Here is a 15,883-nt window from a genome sequence, read left to right as displayed (position 1 = left end):
TTTTTTTTTCCAATAGGTAATTTTATTTAAAATAGTATGTTACAATGTTTCAACCTACATGATGTTTCTCAAAGTTTTTATTTTTTTATAACTCTGGTTAGTTTAACGTTCACACATTTCAGATATAAAACTATTGTATCCCGTTATTGTTAATTTATGCCATTATCTAGGCTACATGAAATAATGCACGCCTGTTTATCTCCTTCACGTATGCATTATATCTTTTGTCATACAAAGCCCCTTCCTAAACCCACCACAGCACAGGCCTTGTTTCAATCTCCTCGATTTAGCAGAAAAATAAATTAACGTTTTCAGTCAGAAAAGCTACAAAGACTCTGTCAGTACTACACATAAGCAGTAAGATTTACAGATGAAGCACAGAACACAAACAAATAGCCGTTAAACTTGACAGTATTCATCCCAACATACCAATTTTGGGGAAAACACTCAAAACATTAATAATACTTTCAAGTTGGGCCAAAAGTTAAGAAAACACTCAGTGGAAGGAAAAGAGTATGTTAGTGTCTTAAGTTTTAAACTGAAGAGTTATGATGATCTTTAATGGTTGAAGTTCAAGTTAATGACAAAAAAAACAAACAAACAAATAATCATCCATGTTATAAATACATTCTGGTACATTCATATTCTTCCCTCCCGGCACATTGACACAAAATAAGAAACACTGACCAAACAATTAATATTATAGCGCTGGTGAACATTACTAGGTGGAACACTTTTGACGTTTTCCAGACAATACAAAAAGTGTCGCACCTGCACTCCTGACAAAAGGACAAAATTACACGACCGTAAAACACATAAGCCGAACTTTTTTTTTTTTCATTCACATTGATAAACTGTCTGAACTAATCAAATATGGAAATAATCAGGACTGAAGACAAATCAAATTTTTGTAAATACACTTAGACCACAGATGCTACCGTGCTGTGGTAATAGGAGCCTTTACTCTAACCAGAGAGCAATTTGATGACGCACACACACACACACACACACACACACACACACACTATACAAACTCACTTATTGATCAAGGTATCGTAGCCAAGGTGGCTTAAGCATTTGGATGAGGATAAGCTCATTTATCACAGTATTGTGCTGGAATGGAATGGTGAAAGCTTCTGACTTGCATTAAGCATGCATGTCTGTTAAGAAAATGTTAAGCTGTGCCTTGTCCTGTGATGAGGGGGGCAACCAAGGTCCTTTATGGTATATCTTTTTTGCTATACCATTTTTTAAGCTCTAGTTCTCTACTATGCATTAAAAGAAGAGAGTTACATGAGAAAATAGCTAATGTAGACCACTACAAAAAAAAAAAAAAAAAAAAAAAAAAAATTAACTGGCTGTTATTCTAGCACACTGTGGGGAATTTGGACGAGTTTGAGACTAGTTGCCTTTTGCTTTCTAAGATCTTATTCTAGAAAACGTATGAGAGGACTGAGATCACAATATTCTCAGTCTGTCTCTCGTTTTCCCCGTTCAGATCTTGTCAGCAGGTGCTGTTGTCTCTCTGTGAGGGAAGCCTCTGCAGTCTCGAACAATAAATAACACAAAAACAAACTCAGACGAGGACTCACTCGATGATGTTCCCTCAGAGGCCAACACATAAACTGAACAGAAATAAACCTGTGAGTGCAGCTGCTTCTGTGTTTGATACGGAGGCCCCCTACAGGTCGCTTGTGTCAACTACACTTAACATTAAAGGGATAGTTTACTCCGAAACGTAATTTACTCACCCTCAAGTTGTTAAAAGTAAAACCCTGTATGAAAACTTAAGGGTGAGTAAATGGTGACAATTCTCATTTTTGGTTGAACTATCCCTTTAAGGTTAAGTTCATAAACACTCCTGTCCTTCACTACACAATCACACACACTTCCCATGTCACTGCTCCTACAGACTTGTTTTCTCCTCATTTAATTGAAATAAAATTAATAAGAGCTCATTTTGGTCAGCAATACTGAGAAAATTAAGCAATAATGCCATCACAATATTAGTTTAGTGAGATCCCACACTAATTTTTTTTGTATGGTGACCTTGATACACAAATTAATATTTTGTTTTTGTTAAGGCATGTCGTCCCCCTCCCATATATATAGTTTAGTCAAACAATTGTGATAGCGGCTTGCCATTCTAAATCACAAAGTGGTCATTTGTTACTACGTTGCCCTGATAACAGTGCGGATTCAGCTCTACCTTAGCTAATGCTTTCCAAAATCCAGCCAGTAGACTTAAAGAATAGCTTGTCTCCTAAACCAATGATGTGGAAGATCTTTCGACTTCATCCTATGTATTATTTTACATGTACTTAAGCAAGTTTAAAGTATCTATTGATGAAATGACAGCAGAACCCATTGGTGCTCTTGATCTGGGGTGAAACATCCCTGCAGCCTCTGCTTTACCATGATAATGGAATTTTGCGTTGCTGTGGTTGCCATATGGAAAGCTCTGCATCTGAAAGGCACACTTTTGTCTCCGTGGAAACGTGGTTGTTATGGTGTCGCTGTGGTGTTGCCGTGGTAACATGGTCATTATGGTGGTCTGCTCAAGTGTGATGATCCAGCGCAATTCATGCTGTTCCACAGGGGTCTAGAGAGGGGTTTTAGGAAGTGGCAATCTCGCCCCCTAGGTGGCACCATCCCTTCTGTTGCTCCAGCGGCGAGATGTAATCTGCAATACAGAAGTGTTTCATTAGCTTTACTAAACATTTAAAAGGGTTTGTAAAGCTTTTTTAAAAATCTTAAATCCCCTATGCCTATGGATTCAATAAATTCTGCCTTCTGTTTTACAGGTTCACTAAATTTAAAATCACATTTAGTGTTAGGGGAATTACATTCCCAATAGAGTACACACCAGTCATTTTTAATGGCCTAGAATGGGGCAACTTGGGCTCACAACAATGAATACTACTCTTGTGTAAAAATAAACACACACTCACGCATGCAAACTTTTATGTTAGATGGGATTAATCGCAATTAAAGGTGCTCTAAGCGATGTAGGGTGACATCAATTCTTGTTGACGTTCGAAGTATTGTCAAACAAAACGGAGGCTAGCTAGACCCTCCCTCCTCCTCATCCGCGCACTAACCCCCCAAACCCCACCCCCAAATCCTTCTTGTCAGTTATTGGCTGGAACAGTTTGTTATGTTTCGTGGTGCGGGTTAGCCCAGTTTGTTTTTGTTGCCGTTTTTAGAGCCTTAGAGCGGTCTCTGCAGGGACCGCGTGTTTTTACAGTGTGTTCAGGGGACAGGCAGCTAGCGGAAAGTGAGGAGATGTTTGCTGTATGTGACAAAAAAGGTATTGGCCTAAAAACGCGTGACATCGCTTAGAGCACCTTTAATTGACTTGACAGCACTAAAAAAAAAAATATATATATTTAACTATATATAAAAGGTGCATAATTTTTCTCCAATTTTAACACACACACACACACACACACACACACACACACACACACACACACACACACACACACACACACGTGTGTGTATATATATATATATATATATATATATATTATATAAATATATATATATTTATATATATATATTATCATTTAACAAGCCATGTAAATTAATCATAGCCTAAATTTACAAATCATAAAAATTACTATTTTTAAAATGTATAAATTAAATATATATTTTATATATTGTACATTATAATTTTTTTATCAATGAATAATACAAAATAGATGAATACATTATTTATTAAATTAATTTCAGTTCATACCACAACAGTTCAGATTAAATTCATTCAGTACAGAAAAATACAAAAAAAGTTATAGTATTATTTCAAATGTTTACTTTACAGGAGCACAGCTGAAATTTGCGAATATATTATTTGCTCAATGAATAAAACAGTGTTCAATAATAAAAAGCACATTTGCTCGAGTATTTCCAATCAATGATAGCCTACATTGCATTTGAATCAATGTTTCCTGCATTTTGTTTTACATAATTAAGGAATACATTTCCATTACTTGATCATCCGAGAAGGTGCAGGGTTCATTTTATGCACTGTTGGGTGTAATGAGCATCACACGCATGACATGTGACTTTGTACTCATACTAAAATGTAAGTGTGGTAAGTATGAACCAGTATTACAGGTTTCTGTGTGAGTATGATCATCACATGAGTATGCTTGAAAAAATCCCATTAACTTGTGTGTGTGTGATAAAATGAGGGCAAAAGGTTCTCTTACCATTATTACTACAGTTCTTATTGCCTTTGTCTGAGGCCTCCTCTTCAACCTTTAACATATCAGAGAGAAACTCATTAACAAATGACAAAAAAGGCAAAGAAGTTAAAACAGAAATGTGTGCAAATTATTAATACCTCTTTCCTCCATTTGAGCTCACAGAAAATCCTCTCAAAGCACTCGTGCATGTAGTTAAACTGGAGAAGGGAACACAAACACACACAACCAGGGCTTATTCCTGTTCAAAATGTTCTGAGAAACATAATTCAGAAGGTAAATAATGAAGCAATCATTTTCATTCTGGGGTGACTTACATAAGGAGTGAATATTTTGACCCAACGAGGTTTCTTTTCTCCCCGCACATACTCAAAGCAGAAGGCCATTCCCTCCTCATCTGTGTCCCACCTTTGCATCTCTGACCATTCGAACACAATCACCTGATTCTGTGAGTCAAAGATAAAGTGTTAGTATGGGCGAACAAATCAAACATGTTCTCATACGGCCAATTCTACGCCTCTAGGTTATGTCTGTACATTCTGAGCATCTTTCGCTCACCTCAAGAGTGCCGTCCTCTGTGCAGGCGTGTAGTTTGAAATGCTTCATGCTGATGGCCGTGATCACATGACCTTTCCTCCGCGAGTCACATGCACAGTGAGGGAAAGTCAACTCGTTATATCCCTCACATGAGCGCAAAAGACTCAGATACTGTGAGAGAAAGATCACAGAAAAGAAGGGGGAAATTTTGTGTTCAGACAAAATGCCTTTACCTTTTTTGTCGCAAAGCAAAATCTATTAATAATATGTAAAGTGTCCAGGTTACATTTCATCCCAAAATAAGAAAAAAAACATACAATGAAGTCTATCTTAGACCAATTAACATTTTTGTTTGGTACCCAATGTTATAAAAAAAAAAAACAAAGCTGAAAGAAAATATAAATAATTCATAGAAAACTTTAAATGAAAATTAAAAATGTTGCCTTGGAAAAAAACTGAAATAAAAGTTGAAATGCTAAAATTATTAAATCACTATTAGTAGACATTTAAAAACCAAAATAATAGGGAAAAAAAACGAATTACTAAAAATTAAACTGAAGGATATAAAAATATAGGAAACTGTAAAAGTATATAAATAATACTAAATGGAATAATACTAATGGAAATGTATTGAAAACTAAATGTTACAGTGCAATATTTTTTTTAAATGCCCCCCAAAATATGCTTGATTTTATTACTATTAAAATAATTTCTTTTAATTTAATTTTTTAGGTGAAATGTGACCTGGACACATTATTGACAGGGTTTTAATGAAAAGATAAATAGCATTTAAATGAAGCACTCTATTTGAAAGTATGAGAGACCGTTGTCATCTTTCTCTGTTCTGCTAGTTTCTGGAGCTGGTACGCTTTATCCTCTGCTTTAATGAATCCCTTCTTCACATCATCCTGTGCCTGAAGAAAAGAGACCAAAACACAGAATGTAAGAGATGAACAGCTCTGACGGGTGCGAGTAAATGAGCTGAAGAACCGTTTGAAAGCACGTCATTAATGACTTCATTCATTCATTCATTCATTCATAGAGTTTATGTAGCCCCGCCCCTTTTCAGCGCTGTCATCTATATCTTCTGGTTTGTATTTCCACAGCATGAAGGTAAGATCTTACGGATTTATAAATGAACCACTCTTTTAAAATCTTCCATTTGTTAAGATATTCGCTGCAAACATTACAATGCTCATGATAACTTTCGTTAACTCTACGATACGTAAATCCACTTCTCCAGCTAATTAGTTTTCCGACAGCGATGCCATAGACGGAGCTAATGCAAAAGGGGAAGTTTAAACAAAATTCTAAGGATGGCTGTGCGCTTGTTTCTCTGCCACATAAACGTAAAGTAAAACAAAGCAAGCATGTGTGGCATTAGATGATGCATTAACCTGACAACCTGCTAGCTGTTCAAAGTTCATTTGCGCGGTTTATGGTCTGCAATTACCGTAATGTGCGACGTGTTTATATTTATTAATGCCATAATGACCATGTTATAGTGTCTGGAGACACTATAAATGACTTTATCTGCGATAAAGGAGAGAATTGACAATAACCCGGACTGACCTGATGGAAGCAGTAGTGCAGGGCCAGTGGGTTGTCCCGCAGCAGTTCCTCTTCCTGTGTGCTGAAGAGCCACTTGCGCACCGTGAGACACGTCCCAGGGACAGCTGACGTGTAGTTCTGAACATACAGCTTGTGCGGAAACTCATTAGGAGCCAATTTGCGCACTTTAGGAAGAAAAGTGCAAGTGACAGAACAGAAAAAGATTTTCAGTAAATATTGCAAACAGTTTAGCGTTTAATGGTAAATTTAATATCTTTATATGAGGAAAATAATTAAATATTGTAATATACACTGAAAATCTGCCATAGGTACACTACTGTTCAAAGTTTAGGGTCAAGTAACATTTTTTAAAATATAAATGACTTTTATTTAGCAAGGACACAATAAACTGGCAGTGAAGAAATTTATAATGTTGAAAAAAAATATATTTAAAAAAAAAACGATTTCTGTAGGATCATGTGACACCAAAGACTGAGGTAATGATGCTGACAATTCAGCTTTGCCAACACAGAAGTATAACATTTTAAACTATATATTAAAATAGAAAACACTTATTTTAAATTGTAACAATATTTCAATACATTACAGTTTTAGTGTATTTTTGATTAAATAAATACAGCCTTGGTGAGCATAAGTAACATTGAGGAAATCTTACTGGCCCCAAACATTTGATTTATCTGATGATTCTGGTTATCAACTCAATGGAGGGGTAGACTTTCACCGACAACTTAAATTTTGATCTGTTTGACACAAAGCTATCGTATGACTTGGAATATAAGTTTTCTTCCTTTTTGAAGCCTGAAAGCCCCATAGAAGTTACAGGTTTCAACTCAATATTTGATATTTAAAACCCTCTAGCCGTAAAATGTGGCATAACTGCATGTGTATTTTTACAGACAAAAACATTCGGTAAGACTTTAGTTTGGGTACCAAGTCTCACCATTAACTTGTTGATTATTACCTTGCATATTACTAGCATATTGGCTGTTTGTTAGTACTTATAAAGCACACATTAATGCCTTATTCTGCATGACCATATTCTACATCCCTTAATACTTAAATTAACCACTACAACAACTACCATACTAACTATTGATTAAGAGTAAATTAGGAGTTTATTGAGGCAAAAGTCATAGTTAATTGTGTATATGTGTTCCCCTAACTAAAGTGTGACCAAACATTCTTCTATAAACGCATGCACGAAGGGTTTTGCGAAGGATTTACACAGAAATCTGTTCTGTTCATGTTTCATTAACAAGGCCCAAAGTCCTTATGAGCTCAGTAGCACCTTATCAGAGCTTGCCAGCTGGGGCAAAACAATGTTCGTTTGATTAAGAAAAGATCACAAAGCGGCAGTTTAATCACGGTTAAAAAGAATCATAAGCGCAATTACTTTTGACTTCATAACAAGGTCAACTTGCTTTCCTCAGTGAATATCTAAATGCTTTCTTCCCTTCCTGTGGAGGCAAACTCAGAACACAGACACTTGAAGGAAAATAGAGCCATTACTCACCAAATGAGTGGTTAATAACTTCGAAGAGAGCAAAGTAACTGGCCATCATACTGTCCATCCCAACCTTCATGACAAGAGCCTGAAAAGGGAAAAGGATACTTGTTTATGTCTAGGATGAGCTGTTGTTGAGGTAATTGAGTTGATATATAAAGGGGTCATGACATGGAATTTTATCATTTTAAAAATGTTCATTGAGAGGTTCACTTTTTTGCACAAAATAAATAAATGTAGGAAAAAAATATATGCAAATGTATATGTAGTACTGTTAGAATTGTGAACCCATGTGACATCACAGATCCCACAACATCCAAACAAGCAGTTTTTGGAGTTTTAATAAATAAATGCTTTGTTTATAATGGAGATGACGTTTTAAGCTATGAAACTTGCAGGATGCTTTAATGCTACAAAACCTCTTAAATATCAAAATATCAAGTAAAATTAGAGGTAATGATCCTTTAAATAGTCAGACTGTGTTGCATGAACATATGACATTTTACCTGGTAAACCTGGTCAGTGGTGCTATTCTTTCGGACTCTCACTGAGGCTGTGGTTTTATCAGGCAGCGCTATCCGTAACTCGACATCGGTTATGCTGTTGTGGTTCTATAACACGAAGCGCATGTTAAACAGAGTCGTTGAGCAAAACCACTACCACACAGATCTTCAGGTTTTGCACACACACATACTCACCTCGTTTGATTCAGACAGGAATTCTTGCATAATGTCACTCTCACCTATGATCCGCACTGAGCAGACTAAAAAGAGAAAGAAGTTAAGAGACGGAGAGGATATATATTTATGTAGAGCTCAGCAGAAGTACGTTTCATGCATCTATGAGCAAGTGTACAAAACCACATCCATGGTGGCTTACTGCAAAGATGACTATACAAAAACATCCTTGAACAAATATAAATCATCTGTAATAAAAGTAAAAAACAAATCAATAAAATTAGGACTTTAAAATCAGGGGCCAGATTCACATAAATCTTCTTGAGAAAGAAGTTAAGAAAATCCTTAAGAAGTTCATAAGAATGTTCCTAAGTGCAATTCTTCAAAAATTCTTAAGAACAACACATTTTTTGAGAGGCTTTGGTGTTATTGAAAGGCTCACTGAAAAAAAAAAACACCTCAAAACTTCTATTTTTGCTCTGCCTGCAGATTGCTGTAGTTATCATTATAAAAGTGCAGACTATTATGGTCATGACTGGCTTGAAGGGAGTTAATCAGTCAGCGCCATGTTTTTAATGCACCGTGTCAAGTTAAAATAGATATTTTAAAAGAGCCTGTCTCAAGAAGTAGCATAACGTCTTTTTGCACTTTCTATAGAGTGAATGTGTCCTGTATCTGTCGCTAGTTCTAGCTAGAGTGAACGCATCATGTACCTCCTCAAGAAGTGATCACTATTTCAATAATCGATCCGTGTCACTCATACTAGTATTATATATGTAGCTAGTGTTATGTTGTAATGCTTAATCTTTGAAACAACCAAATCAATTCATTAAACATCTTACCTTTGGGGATTTAAGACAGGTTTGTGGTTATCCCAACTGAACTAAGGCCTAATCCTGGCTTAATCTAAGCCCTGTCTGTAAAACCGGGCCTTAATGTCCTCCTCTCTCTCACCTTTCTCCATGTATTCCTCCAATCCTCTCCTGCGAGCATCCAGCTGTTGTTCAGACAGAGAGAAGGGCCACTTCCCTGGCAGTTTCGGGAAAGTGTAGCTGGAAAACTCTCTCTTCAGGTTCTGATGAAGTATTGCGAACTCCCGGTAACGCTTCGAGCACATCTGCCTGCCGGACATGTACACGTTATACGCCTAAGACAGGAGGAAACAAAGATTATTAGCACTAAACAGCCAAAAAAAGAAAAAGCTTTTATGCTTTCTGCGCAACTCACCACAAACTTCTCGGAGTGCTGTTCCACATGTTTGTATGTGGGGACTGAAATGGGGACGGCCTGCTTGTCGCTGTAGTCGTAACTGGGCTGCACAGCACTTTCTTCTCCGGCATCAAGTCCGTCACCTTCCTGTGCCGGGACAGAGAGCACGGTCAACACCAGCTCCCTCTCTCCGGCCCTGATCAGATCCACTACCTGCTTGTGCGTCGCCCCCTCCACGCTCACTCTGTTACTGCAGGAGAAACGGAAAAAAGTGTCTCATGTTACAGGGGTGAAATATTAAGACGGTTTGGGGCCGGTTCATCTTTTTTTGACTGATTTTGAAAGGAAGTCTCTCATACTCATCAAGGATTCATATTTGAACAAAAATACTGTAAAACACTGAAATACTAGTACAATTTAAAATAACGTTTTAATATATTTAAAGTTGTAATTTATTTCTGATATGGCACGCTGAATATTCTTCAGCAATTACTCCAGTCTTCAGGGTCACATGATTCTTCAGAAATCATTCCAATATGCTGTTTTGATGCTCAACATTTCTTATTATTATCAAAGTTGAAAACAATTGTGCTGCTTAATTTCTTTTCAGGATTCACTGATGGATAGAAAGTTCAAAAGCACAGCATTTATTTGTGTTGATGTTAATTTCTTGTAACATTATTAATGTCTTTACTGCCACTTCTGATTAATTGAATGCATCTTTTCCTGAATAAAAATATTAATTCAAACCCCACACTTTTTGAATGGCACTGTAGGTCTATAGATATTCAAAATCTCATTGGTGTTGAGGGAACACATTTGACCACACAAAGCAAAAATTGGCTTTATTTTAAACATTTAATTGTGATTTGCAAGTAAATCAGCCCTTTAGCATACCGTTTTAGTTGGACATCTGCATTAAGCAATGAGATCTTCAATAATAAAACCATCCAAACAATGTTTTTCTTCACCATTAAAGCGAAGGTTACTCTCTTTAAACTGGTGTAATAAGCCATTTTACAATTAATGGAAATGAAACCTAGAGTAGTCTATTAACCAAAGGTTTACATTTCAAATAGGGAACTGCTGATGTTTTTTTTTATTTTTTTATCAAAATTCTCTGTTTTTTTTGCAGCTGGTTTACAGTGTTTTTCAGCTAATGAAAGGTTGAGGGTCACCGGGATCTCTCCATTTATTTATGAATTATTGTTTGTATATGAACATGATCCCACCAACAATGACACATATAGCACATGCCACCTGCCCGTCACTTATTATTATTACCACCATCACTTATTCATAAACCAGGTGACAGATGGAGGAGAGACAGTAACGGGGAGGTATATTTCATGACGCCATGCAAAAATGAGGGTAGACAAAGCTGACAGACCAGCTTTCTACACTACCACAGAAGGAAAGACATTAGTGATTTGATTACATTAAAAGTGTAGGGAAATAAAAAATGCAAGGCTCTTCTGGTATAATTCATTTACATTATTAATAGGAAAAAAACATACAAATAAATTCATCCATGGCATAGTGTCTTTATAACAAAACAAAACAAAGGAGAAATATATGGTGCTTGTATTCTCTGTCATAACTTAAATTCTCTGTCATAATCACCAGAAATATTGATACGGATTATAATGGGGTCTCTTATCCTAAATCCCAACTGTCCATACCACAAATCTATGCCAATGTCATCCAATTCAATATAAAATCACATAGTTTAAGACTTGAACATGCTGAACAATGAGTTTGGAACAGGAACAAACTGTTGTGTAACATGACATTCACATGACCAGCTAATAACTGCAATGATTCCCATATACTTCCTCATTTCAGAATGGAAGTACTGATATAATTCTAAAGATGATACCATATTGATTTTCTTTTCCTTGTTAAACGTATTCAAGTTTATATCATTGAACTGAAGACAGGGACGACGCTCACCAAAGACTGTAAATGGAAAACAGCTCATAAACAAACTCAGCCTTGGTTTGTGAACCCACTCCTTCTTCCTTAAAGGAGTTCCTCAGGAAATCAGCCTTGGGCTAATGAAACCTTTTACGTACTAGAAAAAAAAAAAAAAAGAAGTCATGTCAAAGCACTACAAAAAAAAAAAATTCTTGAAAGTTCCAGTTCCCATTTATTCATCACAAATGGCCTGTAGATTCTTTAAAAGGGTCCAGATGCAACACTTAGCATGTGAGATATAATGTATAACATTCACATTGATTAACAAAATAACAACTAGGGTTTGGCACAGTACCAAAATTTCAGCCGATACAAATTCCAGTAAAATTTTACATTCTTGGTACCAATTTTCTAGAGCAAAAACTGCTGATTTAAGTACTAACTTCAAAATATTTTGTCCTGTTTTGTCTCTTCCATTGGTTATCATGGCCAATCATCGCAGTTTAGATTCAATCGCCCATTTAAGTACAGTTGTCAATCCAGAAACTGCACAATGAATCTCTTATTTACATCATGTTTTCCCTTTATTGGTTATAATGAAAGGATTCATTATTGAACAAAACAAATCCTGTTGCATTTTCAGTGGTGTTAAGTGAATTGTGAATAACTTACTCTTAGCACCTCTGATAGGCCACCTTGTTCACATGCTCAACAGATATGATTGTGATTGGCTACAATGCTCAACGCTTGTAAAAACAAAAAACATGATGCATTTGATTTTGCCAAGACACGTTCCTAGATCAAAAATCTATTGAACAACATTCATGTCCAAAAACATAGTCCTAACCCTATCCCTACACCTAACCAGACACATAATTTATCCCTAAAATCAGAGGGAAATAAGCACCTTGTTTGTAAGCCTAAACTTGATATTAACTAAAAAAACTATCCCTAAAATCGGATAGGTTTATTGAAATGTTGTTCTACTTTGTAAAATCACATTAATTCATGCTCAGACAGCGGTCAAACAAACACATCTATTCAAATATACCGGGTACTCGTACTACTGGTACTGCAGAAATGCTGGTGACATCAACTTTTGCTTTTAGTACTGACTGGTACCGGTAGTACCAGTACGTTTGATAACCCTAACAACCAAAACCATGGAAAAAAAATAAGTTTTCAAAGCTGATTTGTTTAAAAAGACTATTTAGCAGCATCGCTCAACAATTGACCTTAAAAAAAAAAAAAACACATACTAACCAAAATATTTATCATGTTCCTAAAGACGCTCCTCAAGAATTTCCAGTGAATTAGAGGTAAATTAATGTGTTTTAAATGAACTTGTTAAAGTAAACTTGACCAAGGCTAAGTAAGTAACAACCTTCATGTCCCTAATAACCTTTTGCATTTCCTTCCTTTCAGGGAGGGGTAAATGTTTTCATGACATTTTCAATGGGATAAAATTAGCAAAATCAAACACATTACTGACTCAGATATTCATTTTGAGTAAATGTGAAGTTTTAAAGAGAACAATGAGTGATAAAAATAACTGTAGAGGAGTTTAGCATCATTTGTATTTCTAGTCTCCTGACATTAGTGTGCAGTAGCCTACATTAATGATTTCTTTGTTTACACACACACACATGCCCAGAGCCAGAGTTGATCTAATACACACAATGTAGATGGCCACACATTGAGTTCAGAGATAGACTGTCTGAGAAAAGTGGTTTGAGTGAAACCGACAACAGCACACCACCAGCATGTGAGTTTATTGACTGAAACTGACATTGTGAAGAACGGCACCACATTCTGTGGACCTTGTGAATCCTAATACAACTTCTTATTTTCTCATAAGATAAAACATTGACACCAATACGTCTCAGTTTTATAATGCTGATCATGTTACCCGTCACACCTCCAAATAACTATGACCAGTGGCGTGGCTCTATACATAGGCTATATAATCTTTATGAATTAACATGCAAAGCAGATCTGTAAAATATTCACTGAAGAATGAATGATACTTTCTAAAACCTGTTCTCAATGTTAACACGTAATAAGATCCTCTTTCTGCCTAATGTCAAACTTACTGACAGCCTTATCAATAGTGCACATTTTCAAATATTCTCTGGTGAAATTTGAGTAAATATTATTGGTGGTTGACATGTTTTTATGCCCACTGCCAATAACTAGAGCACAGCAGCCAATATAATACTGATATGTAATATGCTAATACATCTTAATCAAGGCAACTGACATGTAATAGGCTGGCATATGCATTACTGTTTAAAAGTTTGGGTTCAGTAAGATTTAAAAAAAATAAATTTATGCTTTTATTCAAGGAGTCAAGGGCACATTATATTGATCAAAAGTGAAAAAAGACATTTATAATGTTACAAAAGATTTCTATTTTAAATAAATGCTGTTCTTTCGGATCTTGATATTCATCAAAGAATCGTGAAAAAAAATTATGCATTACAGTTTGCACACATATATTAAGCAGCTCAACTGTTTTCAACATTGATAATAGTAAGATATGTTGGGGATCAAATCAGCATATTAGAATGATTTCTGAAGATTATGTGACGCTGAAGTGAAGACTGGAGTAATGATACTGAAGATTTAGCTTAGCCATCACAAGAATAAATTACAGTTTAAAACATATGAAAATAGAAAACAATTATTTTAAATCGTAATAATATTTCACAATATTACAGTTTTTACTGATCAAATAAATGCAGTTTTGGTGAGCATAAGTGACTTATTTTCTTACCGACGAAACGTTTGAACAATAGTGTATGTGATGGTATTAAACCATTTTTACCTATACAACGTTCACTAAAAGTATAACACACACACACACACACACACACACATATATATATATATATATATATATAATGTAAACTATGTGCTTCTTTAAATTTGTAACTTTTATGTAATCTTATTTGCTACTTTATGTGCATTAGTTCGACCACATATAATACAGAATATTTTATAGGTATTAGACATTTTAAAAACACATATCGGTTGAACACTACATTTTTTAAAATGGTCAATCTTATGCACTTCCCAGGCCAGGATAGCGCTCAGATCAGGCACAATTTAGGATGCTAACTTGTCAAGAACTACATTTATCAGCTGAGATCATAGGCTGAGATCAATATCAAAGATATCAATATGACAGCATGTGATTATGCAACTGTCAGGCATCAACAAGTCACTGAGTGAGAGACTCTTCTGGATTTAAATGAAACATAAGCAAGCTGGCTATATAGTAGCACACACGAATTATTGAATACACGGCGATGATGACCCTGTTGCACAACAACCGTTCTGCGTTTGAGAACTTCCAGTACGTGTTATCTGCTCAAACCTTACATAATAAATGATCTGTTTATTGCATTAGCAGGGATGTGTTGGCATGCACGGCCACGAAAGCTTAAACAAGTCCAATGCTAATGTGTAAAAATAACGCAAAGCCACCAGTGACTGTGTGTCAAACAGACTGACAGTAGAGCAAATTATTCACAGGCTAAAATGAGAAGTAAAGTGGAAAATAAAAGACTTACACCTCTAGTATTCTGTCTCCTTTCACGATACCGGCCCGGTCCGCCGCACCCCCGGGTAGCACGGCGCTTACATGCTGGAGAGGAGCGTACAGCTCCCCGTTAATGCTCCGCAGTTGGCCGCCTTCACTCACTTGACCGCGGACATTGAATCCGTATCCAGATTCTGACTTTATTATCCGTACCACGCGCGGACCCGAAGTCACCAAGGTCGGGGTCTGGCTACCAGAACCGAGCATCCCCGATCCGTTAACGCGGGGTGCTGTGGGCAGCAGTGACGGAGGAGCGGGCCGAGCAGTCTCATCTCCTTCGCTTTCCGCCATCTTTAACTCGCTTTTCACCCCCTCTCCTCCCGGAGGCCTTCAAAACAACAAGCCAGAAATACGCGTGACCCGCCCAATCATCACAAGACTTCTTTCACTTTCACAGACTGTGTCCGACTCCAGTGTGTTTAGAGGAGGACGGAGAGCCTCTTGTGGAGGTTGTCAGTTTATTTGGTGAATTATGTAAGAGGATATCCTTTAACAGACTAACAGTACGAGGCACAGGTGAATGATGGTTTGCATGGAAGAATCTGCAATCACTAGTGTTTTTACCATGACAGCAAATAAAAAGTGACATGATGATGTAGCATACCAAAATATTACCAGGGTAACATTATATTTTTGCAACAGCTGTTGTGTAAAC

General features: G+C 36.3%; 1 protein-coding gene across 2 annotated transcripts; it reads right to left on the bottom strand.

Moving 5' to 3' along the window:
* On the bottom strand, positions 1–15,727 carry snx27a (sorting nexin 27a). 2 transcript variants are annotated; one of them, XR_013190152.1, is made up of 14 exons: positions 15,200–15,727; positions 9,726–9,957; positions 9,453–9,645; positions 8,520–8,584; positions 8,328–8,432; positions 7,831–7,909; positions 6,318–6,481; positions 5,570–5,659; positions 4,767–4,916; positions 4,526–4,654; positions 4,349–4,408; positions 4,215–4,263; positions 1,810–2,683; positions 1–1,746 (listed from the first exon to the last, which is right to left on the bottom strand). XR_013190152.1 is itself a non-coding variant. In XM_077195167.1 (13 exons), exons 1-13 carry the CDS (start codon positions 15,517–15,519, stop codon positions 2,616–2,618), a joined length of 1,704 nt encoding a protein of 567 aa, XP_077051282.1. In that variant the 5' UTR covers positions 15,520–15,727; the 3' UTR covers positions 1–2,615. The 2 variants fall into 2 exon arrangements, 1 of the variants encoding a protein (XP_077051282.1); XM_077195167.1 differs by having other exon boundaries at positions 1–2,683.
* Positions 15,728–15,883: the final 156 nt, after the last annotated feature.

Source organism: Siphateles boraxobius, unplaced genomic scaffold (genome assembly GCF_051911475.1).
Source record: "Siphateles boraxobius isolate OS27281-9 unplaced genomic scaffold, OSU_SipBor_1 33, whole genome shotgun sequence".
In the NCBI taxonomy this organism is placed as follows: Eukaryota; Metazoa; Chordata; class Actinopteri; order Cypriniformes; family Leuciscidae; genus Siphateles; species Siphateles boraxobius.
The sequence above is the reverse complement of the archived record's forward strand: the minus strand, read 5'-3'. Positions and strand labels throughout refer to the sequence as shown.

Excerpts from the sequence above, each read along its gene's own strand:
- snx27a (XM_077195167.1), bottom strand. The coding sequence starts at position 15,519 with ATGGCGGAAAGCGAAGGAGATGAGACTGCTCGGCCCGCTCCTCCGTCA. Across the intron at positions 6,482-7,830 it reads AGTTATTAACCACTCATTTG|TGCGCAAATTGGCTCCTAAT; the intron begins GTGAGTAATGGC and ends TTCTTCCTAAAG. Across the intron at positions 4,264-4,348 it reads AGCTCAAATGGAGGAAAGAG|GTTGAAGAGGAGGCCTCAGA; the intron begins GTATTAATAATT and ends GATATGTTAAAG.